This window comes from Mangifera indica, chromosome 14 (assembly GCF_011075055.1).
Source record: "Mangifera indica cultivar Alphonso chromosome 14, CATAS_Mindica_2.1, whole genome shotgun sequence".
In the NCBI taxonomy this organism is placed as follows: Eukaryota; Viridiplantae; Streptophyta; class Magnoliopsida; order Sapindales; family Anacardiaceae; genus Mangifera; species Mangifera indica.
The window spans coordinates 12,817,286-12,827,852 of NC_058150.1; the positions used below are offsets into that span (position 1 = coordinate 12,817,286).

The 10,567-nt window shown below is 33.6% G+C and overlaps 1 protein-coding gene across 2 annotated transcripts; it reads left to right on the forward strand.

Annotated features, from left to right (window-relative positions):
- The first annotated feature begins 3,414 nt into the window (after positions 1-3,414).
- Positions 3,415-5,780, forward strand: LOC123195726 (zinc finger BED domain-containing protein RICESLEEPER 1-like). 2 transcript variants are annotated; one of them, XM_044609543.1, is made up of 4 exons: positions 3,415-3,594; positions 3,667-3,807; positions 4,063-4,264; positions 4,334-5,780. In XM_044609543.1, exons 1-4 carry the CDS (start codon positions 3,550-3,552, stop codon positions 5,755-5,757), a joined length of 1,812 nt encoding a protein of 603 aa, XP_044465478.1. In that variant the 5' UTR covers positions 3,415-3,549; the 3' UTR covers positions 5,758-5,780. The 2 variants fall into 2 exon arrangements, with proteins under 2 accessions (XP_044465478.1, XP_044465477.1); XM_044609542.1 differs by having other exon boundaries at positions 3,416-3,594; positions 4,063-5,780.
- The last annotated feature ends 4,787 nt before the right edge of the window (positions 5,781-10,567 follow it).

Here is a 10,567-nt window from a genome sequence, read left to right on the forward strand (position 1 = left end):
TGTATTGTTTTAGTAAAGCATCACCTAAAGATTTCACTGTCATCCTCCAAACAAGAATACCCTAAGGATATGAGTTAAAAGTATCCCAGTCATCAAAAATACTTAAAATATTCTCTAGAATAGTTTTTCTATTGTCTGATCCCAATAATGCAAAATGAAGTAGATATAAAACATATATTTTAATGACATCCTCATCATTGTCTACCCATACTCTTTTTTTAAATACTGCTACTAAATCACCATAGGTAACAACCTTTTTGCCTGGAAAATACTAAGATTTCAATCGTGATTTTCCTATAACCTTCCTCTTAACCATTTCCCTACTGAATTTTAATCTTGTTATTAGAGCAAATTCAACAAGACCAAATCTGCAGTCCACCCCATTAAGCCGAAACCACAATTCCTCTCCCACCACTCATTTGTTGATTTGCCGAAATAGCACAGAATGTAATAAACTGGAGGTATGCTTCAAAGTATCCATCTATGAAAATCGCTCGAAGCAACATGTTTTAAACAATTTTTTCTAGGCATTAGTAAGGGCATTTCTGATTTCTTTGATAGTTTTCGTATGACCTTTGACTTTTAACTTCACAAAAATATAATGGCTGTCATTATACCTCATTTCCTTAGGAAGTTCATTAACTCCATTTTCCTAAAAGTAATCAACATGTTCAAAAAAATAAGGAAAATGTTGAAAGGTTAAGGTAATATAACTAATATAATCCAACAAATTGCAAACATGTGAGAAAAAATGTGAAGAGGTGCGTGGAAGTGCAAAGGGGTCCGGGAAAATGTTAAGGGGTGCGTGAAAGTGTGAAAGGATGCGGGAAAATGTTAAGGGGTGCGTGGCTGTGCAAAAGGGTGCGGCAAACTGTGAAGGGGTGCGTGGCTGAGTGAAGGGTGCGTGGAAGTGCTGCTAAAAGGGTGCGTCGGGTGCGTGGATGAGTGAAGGGTGCATGGAAGTGCTGCTAAAGGGGTGTGTGGATGAGTGAAAGGTGCGTGGAAGTGCTACTAAAGGGGTGCGTCGGGTGCGTGAACGAGTGAAGGGTGCGTGGAAGTGCTAAGGGGTACGACGAAACGTGAAAGGGTGCGGGAAAATGTGAATGTGTTAACGGTATGAAATCAACCAATGCAATGCAATAAATCTGGCAAATCACATCCAGAACTAACACAGTCAAACCGGCAAATCAATCACAAACCCTAAACAATGAACAACTAATCCATATACATACATCCAACCAACCAAACAAAAACCTAAATCTCATACAATGTGCCAAAGTCGAAGCGGAAATATAATGTGACAATGTCGAATCAATGGTAACAACAAATACGCACCTGAGACGACTGAGACGACTCAGACGACATTACCATAGTTTTTCGACAACGATTTTCTGACGGTGAATCGAGTGTGAGTAATTTTGGTTTTGGCAAGACTGTCAATGTTTGTTGAAGTTTTGATTTGCAAAATGAAAGTTATTAGAAAAAGTTAGGGTTAAGTTTCAAACTGAAACGCTACGCGCCACGCACCCAACAGTGAGTTATCGCACAATTCCACTCACCCTTTCAGAAAATGTCGCACCCTTTCAAAAATGGTCATACCCTTTCAAGCACCCTCCACGCTTACCATACCCTTTCAGTAATTCCCACACCCTTTCAGAAGCTGTCGCACCCTTTCAGAAACTGTCGCACCATTTCCGTAATTGTCGCACCCTTTTAGAAACTACCACACCTTTTTCGCAATTGTCGCACCCTTTCAGAAGTTGCCGCACCCTTTCCGCAATTGCCACAATTTCTACACACCCTTCATGGTTGGTGCACCCTTTCAGCAATTCTCGCATCCTTTCAGAAGCTGTCGCACCCTTTCTGTAATTATCGTACCCTTTCCGTACCCTTTCAGAAGTTGTCGCACCCTTTTCATAGTTGCTGCACCCTTTCAAAAGTTGTCGCACCATTTTCGCAATTGTTGCACCCTTTCAGAAGCTGTCGCACCCTTTCAGAAGTTGTCGCACCCTTTTCGTAATTGTCACACCCTTTCTGCAATTGTCGCACCCTTTTCGCATCCTTTCAGAACCCTTTCAGAAGCTGCCGCACCCTTTCAAAAGTTGTCGCACCCTTTCTGTAATTGTCGCACCTTTTTTCACACCCTTTCAGAAGCTGCCGCACTCTTTTCGCAATTACCGCACCCTTTTAGAAGCTGTCGCACCCTTTTAGAAGTTGTCGTACCTTTTTCGTAATTGTCGCACCCTTTCAGAAGCTATCGCACCCTTTCCACAATTGTCGCACCCTTTTCGCAATTGCTGCACCTTTTCAAAAGCTGTCGCACCCTTTCAGTAATTCCCGCACCCTTTTAGAAACTGCCACACCGTCCAAGCACCCTTTCAGAAATTCCCGCACCCGTTTCCAAAGTCCCGCACCCACACCCCTTTCCACAAGGTTTCCGCACCCCTTTCCAAATTCCCGGATCTCTTTGCATAACCTGTTTGAGAAGAAAACGCACCGTTTCAAGTAAAACATACCGTTTTCGATATATGCATTGTTTTCTATATAAAAGAATCAATTATTTTATAAAAATTAATTTGTTTTTCAATTTATAAATTTTATTCATTACAGATAATTTAGAAAAAAACTTAACATTTTTTTATATATAACAATCAATTATTTTATAAAATATTAATCTATTTTTTAATTTATAAATTTTATTCATTATAGATAATTTACAGAAAAACGTTATATTTTTTATATATAAGAATAAATTATTTTATAAAATATTAATTTGTTTTATAATTTATAAATATTACGGTAATTTAATCTTAATACTTTTCGTGAAAGGGAAGCAATTAATCGGGAAAATGCTACGGTAAAGTGAAAAATTATACTAAGGGTATTTTTGGAATGAAAATAACGGTTTGCTTAAAAAAGTAAAAAGGAGTAATTATTGCCGAAACAAGTTTAGGCGGGAATGCGGCTACCTATTTTAATTAATATCCCCTCAATTAATATAAAAAATTGACTTTTTTTAAAAAAATCATTACAAAAGCTTGAATCAAAACTATATTTTTCATATTTAAATATATATATATAATTATTTTAATGTTAAATTATATATTTAATTATAAATTATACAAAAGTTTTTAATAATTAACATCACTGATCAACCGATCCAACCACTTAATAGCCTGATCACTCCACCGATTGGATATCATGTCCAATTATAAAAACATTGTTCTACAGCTGTTGCAAGCTCTTTTTATTAAGGCCCGGATCAGCCAGTCCCTAGGATCCGGCCCGGACCATGGGCAGGCCCTCGTTTCGTCAGCTTTATATAGCTTATGACTGCAGATAAAAATGGTTGGAAACCAGTGAATGGAATATTTAAATATTAATTGTACATCTTGCATTAATCAGCGTGGACTGGGAGAGTGTGGTAGTAATAGTAACAGAGAGTGAGTTTATTTCAAATTTTAAATTTGCTTCTACAAAGCCCAACGAAGTAGCCCTAATTCCTGTACTTACACTGAAGGGTATCTCTGTTTTTCTTATTCAAAAGCCATGGAAGCAATATCCGTTGGATCTGATCCTCGTCTTTATTTTCAAGTTAAGTATATGTTTTCTCAGTTATTCGTGTTAAATCTATACATCTCTCTGATATCTGTGTAATTTCTGTAGGTGGGAAAGATCAAAATCAGTGAGGGAATGAAATGTTTGCAAGAATTAGTACAATGGTACAAAAGCAACTTCACCCCAGAAAATGCTGCAATCCTTGATGAATCCATGACCTACCTTCAATCTCTTCAACGACAAGTACAGGTAACCTTTCATACTGTCCGTCATGTTTAAAACTGGTTTTGGTTTTCTATTCAAGTACACTTATTTCAAATATTAACATCTGGGTCCTTAAATTGAGCTGAAACTATTCAAACCTGAAGAACAAAATGCCACTAAGTGTTTCTTGGCCAATGTCTCCTTCCTTGCCGGATTGTCTTAAATGTGTTTCAATGGAGTTGCTTGATTTTATAATTTTTTTATTGGGTATTAAGTCATAGAGTTTATGCATATTAACAGGAAACCATTGAAATAAAACAACAAAATGACAAATTTAGAACTACTCTAAACGAAGAGATGGTGCTGGATGCAAATTTGGAGAATTCATCGGGATTCAAACGAAAAAGGTGTTCGAATGATTGGGAAAACTTCATTTTTGTGGACTCAAATGGGGAGGAAAGGGCTCAGTGTAAATATTGTAAGAGAGACATAGTAGTATCAAGTAAGAGTGAAACCAGATTTCTCATATGTCATTTACAAATATGCCCTAATTTGAGGAATCCAAATGCAGGAGCAAATAAAGCAAAAGAGGAATGTGTGGTTGATCGAGAATTGAATGGCTTTGATGTGATACGAAAGATTATTAAGTATGGGCTAAACGGGATAAAGAATGGTATAGTTGATGTTTACAAACAAGAAAAAGATGAACTTTGTGGATATTTGGAAAAAATCCCATCTCGTTTTACTTTAGCTTTTGAGGTGTTTTCCACTAGGGACAGTTCCCTTTCATATTTGGCTATCAAAGTTGGATTTATTGATGATAAATGGAAACAGAAGGCTAGGATAATATGTTTAGAAGAAGTTTCTTTAGGTTCATATGAAAAAGTTTTGAAGCGTTCGCTTGAGAATTTTAACATTGACAAAAAGATATGCTTTGTTCATTGCAGCTATTTCAGCAGTGCTGAAATTAAAAGGATCAATGACATTTTTGAACGAGGTTCGCTTCCAATCATTGTGAACTTTGTGCCAGTTTTTTCTTTACTAGAGCATCTTGAACATCATGTATTATGGGGTGGATGGCCATACAAAATTTTAGATAAAGTGAGAAGTCTTGTGGGCTATGTCAGGTCCTCAACAAATGGTAATAAGTTCCAATCTTCTGTTAAAAAGGCTCTATCCATGGGCAAAAAAATTACATCTCAAAATTTTCCTCCTGAACCATATGAGAATGTGTATTTGCTTGAGTGGGTTATTGGATATAAAGAAGCACTTTTTGAACTGGGGCATATAGATACAAATTGCAATTCAATAAATTTTACGAAGGAGGATTGGGATAAGACAATCGCACTGCATAGCATTCTGAAAGTGGTAAAAGGTGCTTTTCGTAGCTTGTATAATTGCAAAATTATCACTGCACTCTTGCATTTCCAAGTGGTCTTTGACATTTATTTTAATCTGCTTCAATGGAAAAACAGTGATGATCATTATGTTCGAGAGATAGCATCAGGGTTTGGTGAATTTTGTGATCAGTTGTGGAACAATTGTAAGATTTTAGTGATGAATGTAATTGTTGATCCACGTTTCAAAATGGATGGCATAGAACAGTGGTTCAAAGAGAGTTACGGCAATGAGGCAGACACTTACCTTCAGCAAATCATTGAAGTTACTACAAATGTTTATATTGAATATGCAAGGGGCATCAACTATGGTGATAGTGCTATCTCAAATGCTTCACCAGAAGTAGAACTCAATAGCTATTTCAAAGATCCTAAAGTTGATTCTGGTGAAGAGTTTGACATTTTAACTTGGTGGCATCTCAATGCTTCCACTTATCCCACACTTGCAAGGATTGCACGAGATTTTCTGCCAGTGCCTAAATTTACAGGATTTGGTTATTCCGTGGTGGCAGATGATGAACAGATTTTGATGAATCCAGACTTGGATGGTTATCTAAAACTAGTTATGTTACAAACAAAACTTTGGTTGTCTTACTGAATATATGAAATTAAGTTTCTGTAGCCTCTTGAAAGTTGAATCCCCTTACTAATTTGAAACACCTGAAATTTTGCAGTGCATGTGTTTATACAGCTCCATTTAAAGTTCTTATTGTTTAGTTTCTTATTGCTTACCATGAATATGAAGTCTTTACTAATTTGGAGATTCAGAAACAAGAATCAAAGTGTATCAATTGTAGACATGTGCATCTGTTCAATTACTAATTATTAGAAATATTCCTAAATGGTAAGATTCGTAGTACTAATATTGGTAGGGGGCATTTTCAATGGAACGCCCCTCCATAAATAGGCGTATGCCGCGATGAGCAGTGTGCAGAAAGTATTCTTTATTGGGACTTAGATTTAGATTTGATTGGGGTTTGAGTTGGAAAACAATGAGAAAGGTTAGTGAGGACATTTTGTTTTGGACGTTGAAGATGAGAATGGTGAGTGCATTTTCGTTATACAAACAAAAGACAGAACAGTAATTTAAACTGATTTATATACCAGATTTTACCTGATTCAGGCGACACGTTGAACCTTTTTGTACTTGGACTTATTATTCACGAGCTATGTAGTTATTCAACACTTTATGTATACACGTTAATTGGGCTAGGCCCGGCCCAAAGCATGAAAGGAAAGCCTGGCATGAGAAGACCCTGTCTGGTACTGTAGTATGTCGCGCTAGGCCCATGGTCCTATCAGACCGGACTTGGGGTTTTACTATGAAGCCATGGGCTACGCGCCCGGATTGATACTGTATATAAAAAAAATATATTTTTTTCCTTCTACCTTGTGGCGAAAGCAAGCTTCTGCCAAGGCAGAGGCAGAATTTGCATTTGCCACTTGGTACGCAAAAGCCATTAGTCTCTGCTTAATTTTTTTATATAAACCTATTTAATTTTTCTTTATTTTCATTTTTATTTATAAATCTCTCAATCTTAATTATTTCATTATATTTTCAATCTCATTTTCTCTTATCAACTCTCTTTCAAAAAATATCTGAATTCGCAAATAATAATTTTTTGTGTTTAAATTTCATTTTTATTTTAATTTTATCATTACAAAATATTTTAATTCGTAAATAATAATTTTTTGTCTTTAAAGAATTTAGAAATTTAGATGTAGAAGATGAGTAGATAAATATTATATAGTAGATATATTTTATTTATATTTTGTAATTTACACAGTATGTAAATTAATTAATTTATACTATGTTATCAATTTATAATATTTTTTATTATATAATTATGATATTTCTCTATTATAAGTGAGAGATTATAAATAAAATATTCGGGGTACTATCTTTGGTTTTAATAATTAAAAAATAATTTGTGTTTAAAAATTTTAATTAAATTTTTTTTTTTAAATATTGATTAAATGGGTTGGGCCTTATATATCAATGGGCTGGCCTGACCCATTAGCCCGATGGACTGAGTCATGACCGACCCAGCCCATTGACACCTTTGATTTTATGTGTTTCTATCAAATAAGTAGGATGCAGTCTAAGCTAGATAAGGATCAAATATTAGTTTGGCTTGAATATGTTGAATTCAAACTTAAAAAATTTCAACTTATTAATCTTGAGTTTGGCTTGAAATCGGCACCTCACTAATGTTGCCACATCAAAGCTTTTTTTGCCAACAATTTTTCTTTTTCTTCTCTAGCAATTGTTCTTTTTTTTCCCTTCGGTGTTACCATTTACCAATTAAACGAACTAAGTTCGATTTTAAACTAGTCATTCAAGATTCAAACCAAGTTTAAGCTAACTTTTTTTCAAACTCATTTTGAATCCATTCTTGTGTATGGTAGTGATATACTTTCATTGAATATATGTATTTGATATATAGATTAAATATTATTAAATCACATAATGATAAATAACTTGTATACATAAATCATCTATGCATCAAATTGTATACTAAAAAATGTGTACACATAGTTTTATTATTTTAGATAAGCCAAAAAATTTATTCCCACCCAAGGTTTAGTGTATATCCAAACTCTCACCTGTGAAGTTTCAAAAACCCAAACACCTACTTATGGACTGTTAGAGTTAATCAAATCTGTTAGTTTTAAAGGTAAAATCATCATTTAACTAGTGATACTAAAAAAATAAAACTTTATCTTATTTTCCCCCTAAACCCGAAAAAGCAACAATTTTTCTCTTTGATTAAACTTTGAAAAATTGCATTCTGCTTTTACGGTATCCATTTTTGGCAAACCCTTTTCCTCTCTGACAACCAACACCTTCCCTTCTTCTAGACTCGTCTTTGTCAACAAAGATGATTGAAAATCATCTTCGTTGATTCGATAAACGATTCTCATATTCATTTTTTGTCTAGACGAAGACTAGTCTTCTCTTGCGGAGATGAGACTGGAAGAAGGGAGAGAAAGGGTCGAAGGGTGCTAGCTGCCAAAAAGAGAGAGAATTTGCTGAAAAATGGAAACCCTAGGGGGAAATGTAACTTTTCAAAGTTTAATTCTTGGAAAAAATTGCTAATTTTTAGGTTTACGAGGGGAAATGAGATAAAATTTTATTTTTTTATTATCACATGTTAAATGATGATTTTACCTCTAAAAATAATAGATTTTATTAATTTTAACAACCTATAGGAGGTTGTTTGAGTTTTTGAAACTTCACGAATGAGAGTTAAAATATACATTAAACCTTGGGTGGGAATAAGTCTTTTGGCCTTTTAGATCATCTTATTTATGATTTATGGGAGAAACTTTGATAAACTCTTTTTAAACTTATTTAAAAATATGGCCAAAGGACTTACTCCCACCCAAAGTATCATCTTTTTTCAAATTCTCACCTTTTTAATTTTGAAAATCCTATTTATCCACCTATAGGTAGTTAAAATTATCAGAACCCTAATCATTTAAAATTTTATTTATTTTTTCCCTCATAAACCCTAAAAACTAACCATTTTCCCCTAGACCAAGTTTTAAAAAATGACATTTCCCCCCCCCCCCCACAGGGTTTAGTTTTCAAACTCTAATGCCATTATTGATGGCCTCTCCCTCTTGATAGTTTCTCTCCCTCTGGTGATCTTTTTTCTCTCACCTAGACTTTTGATTGAAGTCAAATGAAGGTAGGGAGATGAAAAGCCTCGTTTTCCCAGATGAAGCTCTTCGTCTTTTTAGACGAAGACGAAGATCTCGTTTTTGTCTCTTTGGCTTCATTCGATATCGATCGGGCATCCAGGTGAGAGGAGGGAGATTGTTGAAGGGAGAGGAAACATTAGAGGGAGAGGCCGTCGGTAATAGTGTCAAAGTTTGAAAACTAAACCCTAAGCAAAGGAATGCCATTTTTTAAAACTTGGTCTTGGGGGGAAGATTAGTTTTTAGAGTTTAGGGGAAAAGGAAACAAAATTTAAGTTTGTTTTTAACATTATATATGAAATGATGATTTTGTCTTTAAAACTAACAAAGTTAATTGTTTATAAATGAGATTTTCAAAGTTAAGAGATAAAAATTTGAAAAAAGAGAATACTTTGAGTGGGAATAAGTCTTTCGGCCTTAAAATATTAAAAGTTAAGAAATATCCTTATATTATTTTATAAATTGACACATCTTCGGCAAATTGAAAACTTTTATGTTTTTCTATTCAAACAATTGAAAAATATTCACAAAGATTTCACTCTTATGAGAATTACTTAAAAAAAGTTGCATGAAACCTAATAATATATTGCAATCAAAGTTTCTAGACCTAGATTGATCTAGGAATTGATCGATTAGATGATCAATAATCTTAGTATAATGTAATTATAATTTTAAAAAGAATTATAATGGTGATAATGTCAACATTACAATCTTATCGACTTATCCTAATGATTAAACAGTGGTTCAATATGATTTATCATATTCAATTCTCATTTAATCCAATTAAATAACTAAAACGAATTTTAACCTTGACTCGAATCGGGTTTATCATCAATATTTTGTGGGACTGGTCGAGCCTTAAAACAATGATGGATATTAAAAATCTCAGAAATGAAGAAAGATTTTATTTAATGAAGACCCATTTCGACAGTTGGTGAAGACAAACAAAATCATCCCTAACGTGCCAAACAAAAAGACTTGTTTTTCTCAACTTCTTTGGTACAATCTTCTCCTTCCTTCCTATCTCTCTCTTTCTTATAAACCCCCTTCTATTTTCTTCTCCTTTTCATTCATTGGTTAATTTATAGACATATCGCATTTCTTTGCTATATAAATCTTTTTGTTTTTGGCATTTTGCATTTTTCTAATTAAACAACTAATAAATTTATACCTTTATATAGTCATAAGCATAAATCTCTTAAGCTACACAATACTTGTCATAATACATATTTTAAGGTATAATGAAAATTAGTATTATGTAGAGAGTGTATCATATAATACAATACATTATGATAATTTCATAATTAGGAGAGTGTTTTTAATATTTTTAAAGATGAGAAAGTAATGATATGAAATATTTGTTGTTTTATCAGAAAAAAGACATATTTTTCTATAATAAAAAATTAAATTTTTTATTTATGATACGATATATAATTAGATTACCACTCTTTCAAGTAATTTTTTATAAATTTGGAAAAGGTAATCTCATAATCTACTATTGTAGAAGACCAAATATAAAGAATCCAGACCCTTTCCGAGCTTAATTATTGCACATTAAAAGTTTATTTATCAAGATATTGCTAAAATGACAATAGCTTTAACGGCCAATTGAGCTTTTTTGTCAATTTACACAAAAATCAATCATTTATAATAAATCTTAAAATATCGACCAATGGTGGACAAGTGGTTTCATCTTCTCTTTT